Consider the following 17033-nt stretch of genomic DNA (forward strand, 5'->3'; position numbering starts at 1 on the left):
GAGCCTCCGGTACAGAGGGTCCTGTTACGCCCAGCAGATGGCAGGCTGGGCTGGGCAAACGCAGGGGTGCGGAAGTGTACCAGTCCTATCCAGCCTCCCCACCCTCCTCCTTTATGTCCGTGAGAACACAAAGGCTCAGAGGCACAGGGACCCTCCAGCCCCGGCTATCAGGCTACACACTGGGGGTAGCCAGAGGCCATCACTGTGCCCACCCCACTCAGCCCCACCCCCAGCCCCACTCCCTGTGCCTCAAGGCACTCACCTGGGCAGGCTTGTGTGATGGGCCTTCTGCTGCGCTCCACAGAAATGAGCTCCGATGGCACAGGAGGCGGAATTCAAGAGTCATCATCCCCCGCACAGGCACCGGGCTCAGCCTCCTGTGATGCAGTCCTCTCTCGAGCCAACGGGGCTGTCAGACCCTGGGCTCGCAGGAGGAGCCCACCACCCAGGAACAGGATCCCGCAGAGCACCAGGAGCGACAGCACGCCCAGCACTACTGCCTGCGCCATGCGTGGCCCCTCTGGGGTCCCAAGTGGCAACCCCGACTGGTTGCAGCAGCTCAGCCAGGCGGCCTTGGCCGAGGCTCCCACCTGGGAGCCGTTCATGCTCCCAGCAGCTGGCCAGATATGCGCGCTTCGAGCTGAGGCCCAGTCAACATATTTAAGGGGCGGGCCTCCAGGGGGCCCTACGACCCACTCTGCCCAACTCCATGCAGAGATCCTGCTCAGGCCCCTCCCACACAGGCTTCTCCAGAGTGGCCTCTAGGGCTTCCTGTGACAGGCTACGTCTTAGGCCTGGACTATCTGTTCCCCAACTCCACGTCTGTAATTCAGAAATTGCTGGTAAGCCCAGGACTGTCCCCAAGGCTTTCCTCCCTTGCAAAGGCCAAGATTCTGCACCCTCTGGGCTTATCAGAACTTCTAAGATTCTGGACACCCTACACCCACCCAGGCCCCAGTGCTGACCACTCTGAGCGAAGCACAGGGCAAACAGCTCTCTGTTCCCACCTACAAGTTCAACACTTCTTGTCCACAGGGACTGTCAGAATGGTGGAAACCCTTCCCTCAGGGCAGGCAAGAATAACATGGGACTCTTCCAGACCCCAGGCCAGAAAGTATGGCTAGAACAAGGTACCCGATGGCAAGGCCTGCCTCCATTCTTTTCCTTCTGTCCTATTTACCAAGGGCACAGATCTAGAGAACAAGAGGGGAGGGGGTCACAAGGTCACAGCCCAGACCACAGCATGCCGGGCAAACTTGTGATGGCACCTTTTCCACCACCAAGCCCTCTCCGGCATCCTCCAGAGCCAGAGACTGAGAGTAGAGTAGAACACCAGAGCCTGTCAGGGAACAGCCAGAGGCAACGCAGGCACAACCCTGGCCATGCACCCTGCTCCAGGACCATGACCAGGACGCCGCAGCTCCAGCATTTCTCCTGACAGGCAGCACTCAGCTGCGCTCAGATCTCCCCAGACGTAGTCAAGGGCATCACAGAGAGCAAATGAACAAAGCACAAAGCACAGCAGTGGAGACTGTGTGCCTGTGTAGAAGCGAGTGTGTTCCCGAGCACTGCCGTAAGAGTGAGGACGGGCCAACTGAGCACCGTCACGGGACATCATAATCCCAAGACTGCCTTTCTTCAGATGCCCCAATAACCACAAGCCACCCCACGGGACAGGTCAGGGTTACCCCTGGCTGGCCAGCACATGCGTATGTGGATGTCTTACACCACAAGCTCCATCAGTTTTAACCTCTCCTTAAACTGCATCAGCCTGCTCCTGCTCTAAGCTTGGACTAGAACCCTCAACATACGGTGTCCTCAGGGGAGTGTCAGAAAGCGTCCATGTTTCCGGGCAGGACACAGGTCAAGAGAGCTGAGACAATCTCGCACGTCAGCTTTATTTACCACCTCACGGTGGCTCTGTACAACACAGACAGCGAAGCCCACCAGGGCCAGTGTGCGCCGCTGCACCCAGGGCCACAGCACCGCAAAGCTGGTGACCACAAAGCAAGGACACCGCGGGCTTCCCTTCAAGTCTCACCAGAGCTCCACGCCACGCGCTCCCAGAGCCGAGGGCTGCCGAGGCTCCCGCACGGCTACAGGGCGAGGGTGTCTTTGATGAGCCTGCGCATAGTGGTGGTGACCGAGGTGCCCAGCGCGTCGGTGATCTGGAAGGAGATCTTGTAGAGGTAGGGCTGCACGTCCCGCAGGCCCGTGTCGAACACGTTGTCCACCTCTGACTGCGTGGGCATCTTGGGCAGGTACTCGTGCCGGCTCATCACCTCCACGATGTTGATGATCTTCTCGCACAGCTTCTCGCCCACCTTCTCCCGGCAGATCTGCCGCTCCTGCTCTGTGGCCAGGGCCACCACATGCACCTTGACTGTCCACACCTCCCAAGGGATGCACTCATCCGAGAAAGGCCAGCGCGACTTTTTCTTCTGGTAGAATTCCAAGGACATCTGGCCCAGACCGTCACCACCCGAGTTCCGCAGTGCGTCCTGGGGAAGACAGGAGACATGAGCAGGCCATGGCCTTACACGGTTCTTATCCTGTGAGCCTGATTCCCATACCCAGGAAACTGGTTTCCACCCCTACCCACCCAACCCCCTAAACAAGGCAGGACACGGAACCCAGTAAGCTGTGTGACTTGTGTGAGGCGACACCAAACTCTGACGGCCTCAGACTGGCTCAAGCAAACTTGCCCACAGCTGGCTGCTGAGCAGTGCTGCATCCAACCTGAGCTGAGGTGCACACACACGCCACACAGGCACACACTCACACATGTTGTGGGTTAAACGGGATTGGCCACAGGCTCATACTGAATCCTCAGTCCCTGGCTGCTGGAATGGTTGGGGTTTTACTTAAGGCTATGTGAGGATATGAGGAATTTGCGACATGGATGCGGAAACATCTGAGGTACTTCTCAAAAAAGGGACAACAAAGGTGAGAAGGAACACAGGAATGACAACGCCTTCCCCAGCTTCTAGAAAACAGGACAGACGTGCCCCCACGCCCCAGACATTCATTTAACCTTGAAGACACACCTGAGAATCAGGCTTCCTGGCTGAACTGTAAACAGTAACTATCAAGGAGCCATAACGATAAAGAGAGCCTTCAATGCAATGCGTTTGGACTCCTGTGCTCCTTGGCTAGGTCCCTGGTTTCCGTTCCGCCCTTCCACATCAATCGACCTCTCACAAGAACCGTTTGATTGGGAAGAGGGTGCCACTAGGAGCAGGCTTTGAGGCCTCAAAGCCCATCGGCTCCTGCTCATGGATCAAGAGTTCTCAGCTACTGCTCAAGCACCATGTCTGCCCGTTGTCATGCTCCTCACCACCATGACCGTGATTCTAACCCTCTGAACAGAAGCCCCAAATAGAACACTTTAATGGCTGCCTTGTCACGATGTTTAACCAAAGGACTACAAACGTAATCAAGACAGAGTGCACACCTGCAATCCCCGCACAGGGGAGGTAAAGGCGGGAAGAATGGGAGGGTTCAAGCAGACTGAACTTTCAACATCCCCACCGGCTTCTCTGAGCCACCCCAGAAGGGGGAGACTCTTTGTCTTACTGCGGTGAAATGACAGTAGAGAAGAAACAGCACACAGGTGAACAGACTGCTCAGTAAGGAAGTGTGCTCGCAAGCCTGGGGACCAGAGTCTGACCCCACAGCCACAGACAGATGCTGGGACGTGTGGATGCTGTGAAGGCGGGGCAAGGGGGTGCCTGGGCTCACTAGCCAGCCAGTCCAGCCTAACTGTGAGCACTGGGCCAGTAAGGCACTGTCTCAAAGGATGATGCCCTGGCTATGTCCCGGCCTCCATAAGCACGTTACACACACATCTGTGCACACACACACACAAAGGTATTTAAAAAAATCACCTGCCAAAGTGATCTCCTGAAGGGCTGCACCAAGTCTGACTCCAAGTTGTCTGATCACAGTTGTCACTCAGCTTCACACCAAGGCCTCCACTCTCACACTAGGGCCTCCTCTGTCACACTAGGGCCTCCTCTGTCACACTAAGGCCTCCTCTGTCACACCATTCTCAGGTCCCTCGACCTTTACATCACTTACCCGGGCTGCAGAAGCAGCTCACTGGTTGGTACTTGCAGAGGAGCCCAGTAGTTCCAACACTCAGAACCACATCTAGCTCTAGCTCCATGGAATGTGACAGCCTCTCTGGCTTCCACAGGCATGCGCACATATGTGGTATATACTCACACGGACACACATACATGTAATAAAATACAATCTCTAAAACCTCACCAAGATCTCCTCCCCAGATAAACCCTACTTACTTCCTACGTCATTACAACACAAACGAAGTCTCTTTTTAAAAGCTGGAAGAACAGGAAGCCTTAGGGACCGATTTAGAAGAGGACGTCGAGGGATGGAGTTAGGAAATGAAGGACGAGCAGATCTGGCAGCTTCATCTGCTCTCTTCGTGGGACCAAGCATCAGGAACTCTACCATGCTGTCCTGTGGGCTACCGCTCCAGCCTGGGCACAGAAGGCAAAGACGCCCCCAGGGTGGGCACAGCCATTCCTCCACAGACAAACAGTCTCACACCCCTGATGGACAGTGACAATGGCTAACAGCCTGGCGTCAGCATCGCACACTAGGCACATCCTGATCACTACAGAAGCCATGAGGCAGGTTCCACTGCAGCTCCCAGTTCATTTTCTGTGAGGTCACCTGCCAGGGGCAGACTTGCTGAGGAAGGGATGGCTCTGGTCCCTACTCTTAGGCAGTCCTTTCTGTGCCCGCCAGTCACCAAGCAATCAGAAGGCCGAGCACTGCCTGTCTAAAGAGTGACAGGAAATCTTCACAGGCTCGCCCTGGCCAAGCTTACAGTGCCCAGGAACAGACAGGCTCAGGGAACAAAGGAACAAAGGGAGGAGAAAGAGAAAGAAGAGGAGGATTCCCCTACAATACTTTGAAACTAGAGTTCTTACTGAGGAAAAAGATAAAACTCACATTGCCAGTGATGGGGGAACAGGGCAATCTGGGAGAACTGAAAGACACCATGTGACACGCTGTCTCTCATGGGAAATCTAGATTAAATACACACACACATGTGGGACACAAAAGACGGACTGTCTCGGGGAGAAAGGCGACCAGCGAGAGGGATGGAGAAATCAAGGTACAGTGACACACATATGAAGACGTCATAATGGAAGCTGTTATTCTTTATACTATCTGAAAAATAGTAAAACCCAGTCCACTTCCATCACCGGAGGGAGGTGACCAACATGAGCAGCTGGTGTGTCCCTTGCCCCTTTCCCCCTGCCTGGAAAAGTGTACACAAGCCTGGGTCACAGTGACCAAAGGAATTTCAAATTCAGACAGAGGCCACTCAGGTGAGAACTTCTCCAGACTGGAAAGGCCCAGACTATATGGGTAAGAAACAAGAGAAGCTGTCATGGACAGCTGTGGAGCTAGGGGAGCGGTGACCGCCTCCCAGGGACCTCACGGCTTAAATCCGAGGGGCTGGTGTGGTTCCTGGCTCGCCCTTCCTCCTAAGGACTGGCACATGCGGCCCCACCAGACACACAGGGCCCACCTCCCGAAAGGGGCTCTTAGTATAGCTGTTCTTTTTAACTGCTGCTCTTTGGCCTGGCCAGAGCTTGCCCACCACACAGCCAGGGAGAAGGATAGCTACACAGGCCAGATCCACTCACCTACCTTGAACTCCCCAACGACCTTGCGCAGAGCACGGTCCAGCTCCTCAGAGGAGACGCGCACGTATGTGAAGTCAATGAAGTCACAGTCCACGTCCTGGACGCCCACCGTGCCGATGGAGTACGTGCCTTCCTTCTTGTAGTGGAACTTGCCCGTGCTTCGGTGCAGGAGCACCGTGTGCAGCACGGCCAGCATGGCCTCCTCCACCTGCCGCCCCTCCACCGACACCTCCAGCACTTCCGATCGGCAGTTCATCCTGCAGCCAGCGCCCGAGCAGAGGCGAAGGACAGCACGCTTCACCCCAGCGGGGGCCAGCCTGTAAGAACCAGGTCACGGTAAGAACCAGGTCACAGCGGCCGTCCACTTTCTGCTCCCTGGCTCAGTCCCCACCTGACTGGCCTCCAGTGTTTTGTTATGAAAACCCACAGACCCTTGGGACCAGCAAGGGGCACCTCATCAGCATCTCCAGCCAAATGCCGGAGACGAGACTTTCCACCGGTGACATTCGGTCCAGGGGACCAGTGAAGACCCACGGGACCGCAGCAGGAAGCTGCAGGCGCACAGAGGCAGGAAGGGAAACAGCCCCATGATGGCAAGAGCAGGAGTGGGAGCCCAGGGAAAAGCCCAGGTAATTTCCTGGGACCTTAACAGCCTGCTTAAAGCAACTGGAGCTCTGTCCCAAGAGCAAGAGTCACCGAACCCGTGCGCATCAGGTCAGCGGGCATATACAGCTCTTTACACAAACCACTTTGACAGATCAGTGAAAGTTATGAAGGCAGGCTTTAAAACCCACAACACACACACACACACACACACACACACACACACACACACACACTCCAGAGCCATCTGGACTCAAGGGTAAAATACAATTAGTACGGAAAGGTTGGACAGCAAGATCAGCCAGAAGTGCAACTAGCAATGGGACAGTGAAGTATGCAGTGTGTGAATATTCGTGCAAATAGTTCCGGGTTCAATAGCAAACAGCAGTGCTCTCGCCCCTTTTAGACTCCTTTCTTTATTTACCTAGTTTTTGTTTCTTTGTTTTTTGAGCCAGGGTTTCTCTGTATAGCCCTGGCTCTCCTAGACTTGTTTTGTTGACCAGGCTGGCCTTGAACTCCCAGAGCTCCACCTACCTCCGCCTGCCTCCCAAGAGCTGGCATGAAAGGCGTGTGCCACCACTGCCTGGCAATCTCAGGTATTTCGTGACAGGAAAAGAGAAGCCAACACTCTCTCAGACCTTAAGCAAATCATCCAGCCCCTGTGAACCCCATTTTCTACCTATAAATTGGGACTACAGAAAATATTTAAGATAGTATACATAAGACAGTCTAGTGGTTGAAAACAAACTCAAATGTTAGGCATCCGGGATTAGACTCTGCAGTTCTGCCCTAAGAGCTGTGCAAAATGGGGGTGTGGTTCAGTGCTAGAGCTCGTCTGGCATGTGAAAGGGGTCCAATGTCCGGAACCCGTTAAAAGAGGCAGAAACAGCAAAGCTGCATCGTCCTCAGGTGGCTGTCTCAAAGGCTGAACGAGCTCCATGTGTGTGCCACTCTGCTGTGCCTGGTGAGCTACTGCACTGTTATTACCTGGCAGCCATGCAAAGGGCAGCTGGCAGGCAAAGAGCTTGGGAGGTAAAGATGCCCTCCTAACATGCCCACACCGAGCGCAGTCAAGTTTCTTAGGTGTGTGCCCTCCTTGTCAGTTTCCTGGTGACTTCTCACAACCTCAAACCCAGGCCATCTCCTCGTTTGATGGTTAACCATTTCTTTGCCAAAGGACTCTACATCTCCTGTTTCAATCCAGGTAGCTTTGCTATCTGCCCTGTTAGTGTGTTTGGGAAGGGGGCGGGGGTGTTACTTTTTGAGACAAACATCCATCTAATCCAGGCTGCCCTCCAGTTCCTGACAATCTTCTGCCTCAGCTCCCCGAGTGCTGGGCTTTGTCCCCTGCCCTCACGCAGTAGGGCTCTCTCTGGACACAAGGCAACAGTGTGTGGACACTCTGCCTTCAGGCTGGCTCCCCCTCACCTGGCCATCCGCTCGGGGATACCTGTACCATCGCGTGTTTTCTGCCTTTCCCACTAAACACTGTTCCTACAGGAAAGGGACTACATCCTATTCACCACTACAAACTGGCTCCCGTTAAGCGCTCAATGCATCCTGACCCCGATTCCAGCTTCTTCCAAAGGTTCGTTTCTCTTGGATCAAGGATGTGGCAGCTCTCTTGCTCATTATTATATTTTCTCATGTTTAACTCCAAGCTGCACTTCCCCGCCTAAAGATTCCCAGCTGCGGTCCGGCCATTGCTTCTACTCTTCCCCCTAAGCAGCAACCTCCCTCGGTTTCAGCACTGTTCCAGGACCCACTTCTCCCTTCCAGCCCCAGGCAGTTTACACGGGGGCTGCATGTCTCTCTGGTCCCCCAACCACCAGGCTGAAGTCCGGCTGATCCCTCAGGACCTGCCAGTCCCTCACCTTGCCTGGAGAGACCGGCGCAGGAGTCACTCAGCCTCGAGTCCCCTTCTTCCGCCGCTCCTCCCGCGCGAACGCCGAGTGTTCGGGGACAGACCAAGAGCGAAGAACAGAACAGAACAAAAACAAACAGACAAACAACAGGCTATGTGGATCCGAATCGACAATTCGCACCGGACGTCAGGGAGGCGGGCCGCAAACTCGCACACGCTCGGGCGCAGACGGCGACGAGGGGCTCCGTCGGGGCCGGCGCTCCCCGCACCACAGCCGCGCGGACCGGAAGTCTGAGCGGCCGCAGGGCGGAGCCGGAAGGAACCATCCGCACCCGCGGCGGGCGCGCTCCCCGCCCGGCTCGGCCCAGCCCGGCGCGGCTGCGGCCGCGGCATCGGGAGGCTCGCGGGAGCCGTGTCCACCCCGTGATGCTCCGCGGCTCCGGCGCCAGGTTTTTCTTCGTGACCGTCCTCGGGGCCGTGAGGCTCGGCGAGAGCAACACCCCCTCGTGTGGACGAGCCCACTCACGCGCACCAGCGAGAGGGTTGTTTTGGGCCTTGACGACTCACTTCCGCCATCGAGACGAGCGGGCAAGAGGGGGCAGGTGGACTCCGCGCTGCCCCTAGTGGCCGAGCGGAGTCATCGCCCGCGAGCCCTCCGCGGAGGCCCGCAGCCGTGGGACCGCAGGGTGCTAAGATCAAGGCCTCCGAGGGGCGCCCCGGAGATGCCTGCACGACGCTGAGCGGCTGGCCGCGTCCGTGCTGGCCAGGAGCACAGCAGTCAGCCTCCTCCATCGTGACGCGGTGGATTCTCTGGCCTCGCTCGTGCTTTCTGAATTCCCTTACGAACGGGGAGCGGCCGTCATCCACAAGGCCTCCAAGGAATGCAAATTAAGTGATCCTGCTGTATGATTTCTCGGTCTACGTTGTTTGCAAGACCAAAGCCCGTAGCTCGGTCCGTTGCCATTTAGCTCCCAGAGAGCGTTCCCGTCCCCAGCTTCCAGCAGGGGGCACCCCTGAGTTGCTAAACGTGGACATTGATCTCCAACTATTCCCAACACGTTTCATCTCCCAAAGCCGTGAATGCCTAGTTTCTAGCAAAACTACTAGGTGAACATGAACTCGACAACGAGAGAGTAAGTCACGCACTTAGATCACTGTGTAGCTAACAGCCTGGAGTCCAAACCGAGGCATTTCAGCAACACCTGTCTGGCTTGTCCTGCAGAACCCTCCGTTCACCACCGTTCCCTAATGCAGCCCACCCTCCAGGAAGGAGTGTGTCAGATGGACAGCTCCTGCTGTGTAGCAGGGAACCTCCTTGATTCGTGGTATTTTTGCCAACTTTCCGCCACGTCGATCTGGAGTCTGAAATGGATAAAGGATTTACACTCTTGGTGTACAATAGGCTCCTGAGGGTTAGGACCAGGTGTGTCCTGGGGGCTGGGGGCCTTGAACCTAGAGCCATGTGCATCCGGGGTGGGTTCTCTACCGCTAAGCTACAACTCGAGCCCACACTGTCCTGAGCTCTTTGCTAGCCACTGTGCCAGGCACTTCAGCGCTGACTTATCCGCAACTGTGCCCTTCAGGCAAGATAAAGGTCTGCTGATCGGCAGTGGTCACCGTGATGGTTAACTGTGTCAACTGCAGCCTGAGTGGACCTCCCCAGGCATTAGTCAGATGAGGCACTGAAGGTGCTTCTGGTGAGAGAAACGCTGGTAGATTAAGTGAAGACAAGGGTTCTTCCCAGTGCGGTGGGTGTTGTCCAGTCGGGTGTGGATCTGCTGTAACGAAAAGCCTCACGGGCCTGTACCGGGCATTCTTCACTGCTTTGGGCTGGGCGTCAGTCCTTTCTTGAGGCTCCAGACTGCAGCGATCAGACTCAAACTAAGGCTTCGGCACTTCTGGCTCTCCCATTGCTGACATCAGCGCCTGGGCTGTCTGTGTAATGAGGTAAGAACCTAGTAAACGTCCACCCCTCTCCATCGCCTCCTCCCGTGTGTGTGTGTCTCAGTCCGTGGACCCTGCCGTGTCCCTGCAAACTCCAACATGCGTGCCAGGGCCACAGAGCTGCTCTTTCCTCACTCTGCCCATGTGTTTTAATCACGTTGCTGTTGTGACTTCATTGTTGTTGCTGCTGCTGCTATTGCGCTGGCGATTTTGAAAGAACCTCTCTCCAAGGCTGGCTTGTGATTCTTGACCCCCTGACTGCCCTCTCAGCTGGCTGAGTGCTAGAATGGCAGGCCTATAGCATGCCTGTATAGCACAGGCATACAGCACCCTCCTCCCCGATCCACAAGTCATGCTTCCCACTGGGCCTCTGCTGCCTGTCACTGAGGCTGATTCTTTCCCCTCCTCTGATTTCACATGCTGGGCAAGCCTCACCTCCTCAGACTTTCCTGACCTCTTCCAGGGCACCTCAAACCACGGGTCCCATCCACCTTAGCCAGAAAGGACGATGGTGTGTGGCATGACTTTTCTGATCTACACCCTGACCCCTAACGGCCAAGATACAACTGTTTAGCCAGGACTGGTGGCACATGACTGTAATTCCAGCTGGTCAAAGCCAATAAGATATAGTGAGTTCAAGACCAGTTTGGGCAACTAGAGAGACTTGTCTCAAAATTAGTAGTATGCTAAAGGCTGTAGAGCATACTCAGTGGTTAAGAGCATTTGCTGCTCTTTCAGAGGACCTGAGCTCAATTCTCAGCACCCTCATGGCAACTCACAACTCCAGGTCCCGGGGATGTGATGCCCTCTTCTGGCCTTCAAGAACACTAGGTAATAGGCACGAACATGCTACGTATACATACATGCAAGACAAAATTATATAAAGAATTTTTTAATCTGTTTTTTGAGACAGGGTTTCTGTATGTAACCTTGGCTGTCCTGGACTTATTATATAGACCAGGCTGGCCTCAAACTCATAGATAATCCTCCTGCCTCTGCCCTCTGAGTGCTGGGGCTACAGGCATGCAGCACGGCACTGGCTAAATAAATCTCTAAAAGTATAATAAGAAGAGTTCTGGAAATACAGAGCAGTGGTAGAGCGATTGTCCAGCGTCTGTGTGTAACGCCACACAGACAACAGTTCTAGCTCGCTGGGGCTTCCAAGGCTTACAACAGGGACAATCCAGGAGACACACCTGACCAAGAAACCTCAAGAATGGTCTGAGGGCTGAAGAGAGGCCTCGTGGTGAAAAGTCCTTCTCGTTCTTGCACAGGACCCAGGTTTGATCCCAGCGCCACATGGCAGATCACAACTGTTCACAACTTTAGTTCTGAGGGATTTGGTGTCTGTCCTCTTCCCACATGCAGGCGGTGCAAGGCATTCGTGCAAGCAAAACACTCATGCACACAAAGTAAAGTTAGTAAGTCTACAAAATGAAAAGAAAAATAAATGGTCCAGAAGAAATGACAGCAGGCTCTGTGGGGCCAGAAAGAGCAAGAAAGGCAGCTGCTGCTGTCATCCTAGGAAGGACCCTGGTGGCCTGAAAAGGAAAGGAACACACTCAGCACAAGGAGGGAAGCCATCCTTATAGTACAGGCCCTTGGGAGCCTGAGGCAAGAGGATCAAAAATCCAAGGCCAGCCCGGGCTGCAGAATCTGAGTAAGTCTGAAGCCAGCCTGGGTCACACAGCATGAAAGACCCTATCTCAAGTAAAACAAGACAAGAAATCCACCAGCGTTAAGATGAGAAGTAGCAGGACACATTCTCAGAAAGGTGGGAAGTGACCAGACAGGAGAAGAAAAGCCAGATCACTGCAGAGAACACAAGACAGCAACTTGAGCGAATGGGCAGCGGGGACGGGGTTGCCAGGAAGCCATGGAACTACAGGGTTTTCTGGAGAAGGGGACGAAGAGGCGGAGAGGCCTTGCTCAGGGTGCAGCAGGAGCTCTGTGGCAGGACAGGCAGGGACAGAAGCCCAGGACTTCTCAGTGAGCATCCAGTGTCTCTGACTAGGGCGCTATCAGCAAGCTTTCGGCAAAGGCCTGGGGAGGGACCTTGAAGACCAACCCAAGTCCTTGGAAGCAGGCAGCTGGCGTTGCCTGATGAATGTGGCCTCGGATGGCCCCACCTCATCCTGGGGTGTACCCAGGGGAGTGCTGAGCCCTGAAGCTGGCCCCGAAGGCCACTCCAGCTGCTGCAGAGCTGACCCTAGTGGCGTCACAGGGCGTGACTCAAGCCCCAGCAACAACAATGAGTGGGACTGACGTCAGGCTGGGGGCTCCTGACGGTGGCCAGCCTTGCTGGGTAGCCAGAACCCTGTCCGCTGACCCTCTAGCTAGGCCACGGGGGACAAAGACCAGCTGTCCCCTTCTGACATCTGTCCCCTGAGATTCTCCACCTCCCACTCTTTCTGAGATGTCCCATGGCAGAGGAAGTGGCTGAGCAGAGGGGAAAGTGGAGAAAGTAGCAGAGATCCTGACAAACTGGCCTCCCTGCCCAGCTTGCTGGCATTTTCAGGCTGTGGCCTCAGGACTTTGGGGGATATGCCCTTCCTGCATTTCAACTGCTGTGTGTCCATGCGCTGTAAAGGCCGGGATGTCTGGCCAGCTTGGGGTGTCAGTGTGTCTGTCCCTCGGATTGCCCCGCCTCCCTGAAAAAGCTATGCATTTGTTTCTTTGAGAGCTTGTGTGTGTCTGTCATTCCTGGGGAAGGCGTCTACGTGACCATCCTTGCAGAGGGAGTTTGCCACTGCGACTAGGGTCAGGGTCTGTTTCTCTCCCTGGGGACTGTTCCTCTGGCCCTGGTCTCAGCTAAACCTGGACAGTCTATCTTTATGGTATCCCAGATCCCTGAGACAGCGGGGAACCACCCAGGTTCCCCCCAAAGCTGGTCTCCCAGGTGGGGGCGCAAGCTAGATGGGCAGGGCCAGTCAGCACCAGGCCTGCCTGGCTTGCAACTGGGCACCGCTTCCTGCTAACACAGCATGTACCAACCGGGACAGGCCCCCTCAACACCCTCCCCTGACTGGCTCAGCTGCCACCCCCAACCCCCCACAGCCACAGGGAGCCTGATTTATGGTCCTGAGTGGAGGCAAGATATTGCCAGTGTCTCAGTCAGACCTTGAGGAGACCTCAGGTGGCCCCCAGCCTGCCAGGTTCAGGCCCAGCAGGACAAGAGGGGAGCCAGAGTGGCAAGGAAGATGAGCAGGCAAGAGCCTAGCGGAGGTGGGCGCAAAGCAGGGGCCCAGGAATGCAGGGCCAGCCTGAAATCCAGCTCGGGGCGGGGGGTGTGGCTGGAATGGGTCTCCTGCCCTCATAAGGGGCAGCAAATACGCTTTTTCCTTCAACTGGCTCCAAAATTTTGAATTTCCACTAGCCATCAAGGCCTTCTTCAGACAGTCCCCCAATCCTGGGGCTAGGGAAGGGCATTGGCAGAATTCTGAGAGCCTGTGCCCAGCACAGGGCTAGAAACACCTGGGGCTGAGCACAGGTTCCTCTGAAGGGAAAAAGCTGGTAGCTGAGCTGTGGAGGGCCAAGCCTGGACATAACTGAAATCCAGGTAGGAAGAGGCCTGCCTGTGGATCTCACGCTCTGAAGAGGCCCACCTGTCCGGGCTCTCTGAAGTCAACAGCGTGTTGGATGAGCTCACTCAGACCTTGAAGCTGCCACTCTCTAGAATCCCTGGTTCCACTCTCATGTGAGCCCATCCAGAACCACCCATGTCCAGGACACAGCATTGCCTGGCTTCATACAGCTGCTCACTGCCCAGGACCACAAAGCGGTCTCCTACCTCACAAGCCTGCCTGTGCTTCCCTCTCCACCACTGGGGCCACTTCCACAGAGCAGAGCATGCCGGGTAAGAGTGGACCCCGTACACAACTCTGCAACAGCATAGTTGCCAGTGATTCTCAGAATTCCTCATCGTCTCAAGGCTGACCTCCACCACCTCCCTCCACGATGGAGACTGGGAGTCTAGACCTGATGAGAGGCCCCCTCATCCACCCAGATCTAAGGAGAAAAGATGCTGCTGTGCCCACCTCAGAAGCTCCCTGTCCCAAGGCAATCACCTCACAGCTGGAGAGGGGGTCCAGGGCCTGGGCGCTGGGCCCAGCGTGGGCAGGGCCCACTAGGGAGGCAGGTTTCCTGGGTCTCCCGTGAGGACAAACAGCAGGCTTTGAGGACTTGGAAAATCCCGCCCGGGATTCCAGGCCCTGCCAGCGTCACTGCCTTTTGACTATTGTCCCCATCGGAAACGGGCCCAGCCCCCGGCCAAGGGGGACAGAGCCACCATTGTGAGGCCCCAATAGACTCAATGCCCCCTTGTTCGCCCTCTCAGCCCCTAAGCAAGACTTGGAGGCCAGTTCTTCCAGTTGCTGGTAGAAAGAAAGGGCCTCCCTCCAGGCTCCAGCCTTCGGGTGGGGCAGAAGCAGCAGGTCAACCCCGCCCTGCGCCCCAAGTGCAAGAGTCCTGGAAAGGAACTGCTGTCAGCAGACAGTCTTTTATTCCCAAAGCACGGGCTGGGCAGCCTGGTGGTCAAGAAACTGCACACTCCCAGCGTGGCCACTTACGAAGCCTGGGGAGGCCGTTTCCTTCCTCTGAAGAGGATGCCCTCTTTTGAAAACACAGTGGCTACCATTTACCTAGGGACAGGCCTGCAATCCCAGCACTCGGGAGGATGAGGCAGGAGAGCTGTTGTGAGTTCAAGGTTAACCTCCCTACACTAAGAAACTGTCTCAAAACCAAGAGCAACAGAACGGCGGCACATCCTGTGAGGTGACAGAAGCACAAGGTCAGGAGTTCTAAACCATCCTTACCTGCCTCCACTTCCTTGCAGTGATAAGGGCCCAGCTGGGGGAAGGCCAAATTCCAGCAGCAGTCAGTTCGCTAGCTCAGAGTCCGGTAAGGATTGAGATTTTCCTTGCCTGACCCACGCACAGCGTGGAAGGATGAATTCTTTTGCCTTTCTCAGGGACAACCCTGTTCTTGTATTTTCCAGCGCTAAAGGTGTGCAAGGAAAATGAGAGGGAACTAGTCTAGCCGTCAGTTACTACCATTCTGCTCCCAGCCAGCACTGTCAGATAGGGAAACTGAGTCTGGGTGAGGCACTGGCTCCTGAACAACAGAAGGAAGTGGAGGCAGGTGCCAGGGTTACTGGTGAAGCTACTGGGGACCAGCTGGTGTCCCAGGGCGTATGCTTGCAAGTCCACAGCCCCGAGGGAGCGTCTACCATGCTTGCCAGGGGCTGCCAAAGCCACCCACCCATGGCCTTTCTTGAGACTGCAATGTCCTCCTAGACCTCACGGGTGTGTAAGTGGAGCCCCTGAGGGAGTCTCCTACTGGGTGGAGCTGGGAGACGCTCTCAGTCCTTTCTGACTTTATAGCAGACTCCCATTTTTTCCACTCAGGTCCACTTGCCTGCGTCAAGGGGTCATGGACCTGTTGCCTTGGGTCCTGGACCAAGGGTGGTGAGGAATGGCTGGGAGGGTCGGTCTCCAGGGCTCTTGGGAGAGTCTGGAAATGAGTCTATGCTAAGGGTGGTGAGGATGGCCAGGCCCTGCCTCTTGCCAGCGTGTCACAGGCCTGGGGATGCTGTCGGCTTAGATTCGTGTTTCTCCATCTCTCCCCAAGTGCCGAGGGGCCAGCCTGGAGCTCGTATGCACTAGGCAGTGCCAGTGAGGTGCCACGCCAGGCCCTGGCCATGAAGCCCCAAAATCAGCGGTAAGCTGGAGATCCTTTGTAGGACACCTGGGCACAGGTAAGGACTTGAGAACAATCTTCTTGCGGATAACCCAGAGACTGCTGCTGCAGATCCTGCTGTTGGGATTGGCCGAGGGTAGGGACAGCGAAAACGGAGATTAGACAAAACCTCCATTAACATTGGCGACCGCAGTTCCCAGGCTCACCACACTCTTAAAAGCTCCAGGATGGTGGTAGAGGGCTTGCTGAGCTCGTGTGAGGCCCCTCCCACTCCACACCCCAAAATAAAGAAGACAGCTCAGGAGGTACAAGTACTTACCATCAAGATGGACGAGCTAAGCGTCATCTCCGGGACTCAGGCTGTGAAGGGGAGAGCTAGTTCCCACTGGTCTTCTGCCCTCTACATCCATGCTACGGCATGTATGTACACACGCATACACATGTACACACGTGAGCTTGCAGACCAGCAGAGGGCGCCAGATCTCATTATAGATGGTTGGGAGCCACCGTGGGAGTGCTGGGAACTGAACTCAGGACCTCTGGAAGAGCAGCCAGTGCTCTTAACCTCTGAGCCATCTCTCCATTTTTTTTTTTTTTAAAGACAGACAGGGTCTGTGTAGCCCTAGCTGTCCTGGAACTCTCTTTGTAGACCAGGCTGTCCTGGAACTCACAGGGATCCACCTGCCTCTGCCTCCCGAATGAATGCTTGGATTAAAGGTATGTGACTCCATGCCCAGCTAAAACCATGAGCTTCCTTTTCATAACCAGTATTAAAAAAAAAAAAATTTAAATAAAAGTCTAAATCACAAATTGCCCTGTATTTACCCCAAAGTCTGAGCCCTAAGAAACAGACCTGTGGCCTGAGGCCAGGTCTGTCCTGCTCCCCTGAACTGGTCTCCTCACCGAGGGCCCTTCGGTGAGCAGTTTGGAGAGGCTTCCCATTTTAAGGGGCGGATCCACATGCAGGTGTCGGGCGAGGGCCTGAAACCCCAACCCTCGGAAGCGGAGCGGGAGGACCACCAGCTTGAGGCCAACGGGTCACGTGTGGAGCACACAGCATCTGTGCCGCAGTGTGTGAGAGGGAAGCCAGCCCGAGCGTTCGGTTAATGACCTGGGGGGGGGGGGCTTCCATCGCCTGCCCTGCTGGCCTACAGTTCACTGTCAGCAGCCACGGTCAGCGCTACTGCCATCTTCTATCACCGGGGCCAACTGTGCGGGGACGTGAGACACAAACTCGG

General features: G+C 55.6%; 2 protein-coding genes across 2 annotated transcripts; both read right to left on the reverse strand.

Annotated features, from left to right (window-relative positions):
* Positions 1–335: 335 nt before the first annotated feature.
* Smim41 (small integral membrane protein 41) lies at positions 336–605 on the reverse strand. Its single transcript, XM_055626866.1, has one exon. The coding sequence runs from the start codon at positions 603–605 to the stop codon at positions 336–338; it is 270 nt and encodes an 89-aa protein (XP_055482841.1).
* Positions 606–1874: 1269 nt separating this feature from the next.
* Atg101 (autophagy related 101) lies at positions 1875–8444 on the reverse strand. Its single transcript, XM_055627019.1, has 3 exons — positions 8165–8444; positions 5692–6004; positions 1875–2501 (listed from the first exon to the last, which is right to left on the reverse strand). The coding sequence occupies exons 2-3, from the start codon at positions 5941–5943 to the stop codon at positions 2097–2099; spliced, it is 657 nt and encodes a 218-aa protein (XP_055482994.1). The 5' UTR covers positions 5944–6004; positions 8165–8444; the 3' UTR covers positions 1875–2096.
* Between the last annotated feature and the right edge of the window lie 8589 nt (positions 8445–17033).

This window comes from Psammomys obesus, unplaced genomic scaffold (genome assembly GCF_907164565.1).
Source record: "Psammomys obesus unplaced genomic scaffold, mPsaObe1.curated_primary_1811, whole genome shotgun sequence".
Taxonomy (NCBI): domain Eukaryota; kingdom Metazoa; phylum Chordata; class Mammalia; order Rodentia; family Muridae; genus Psammomys; species Psammomys obesus.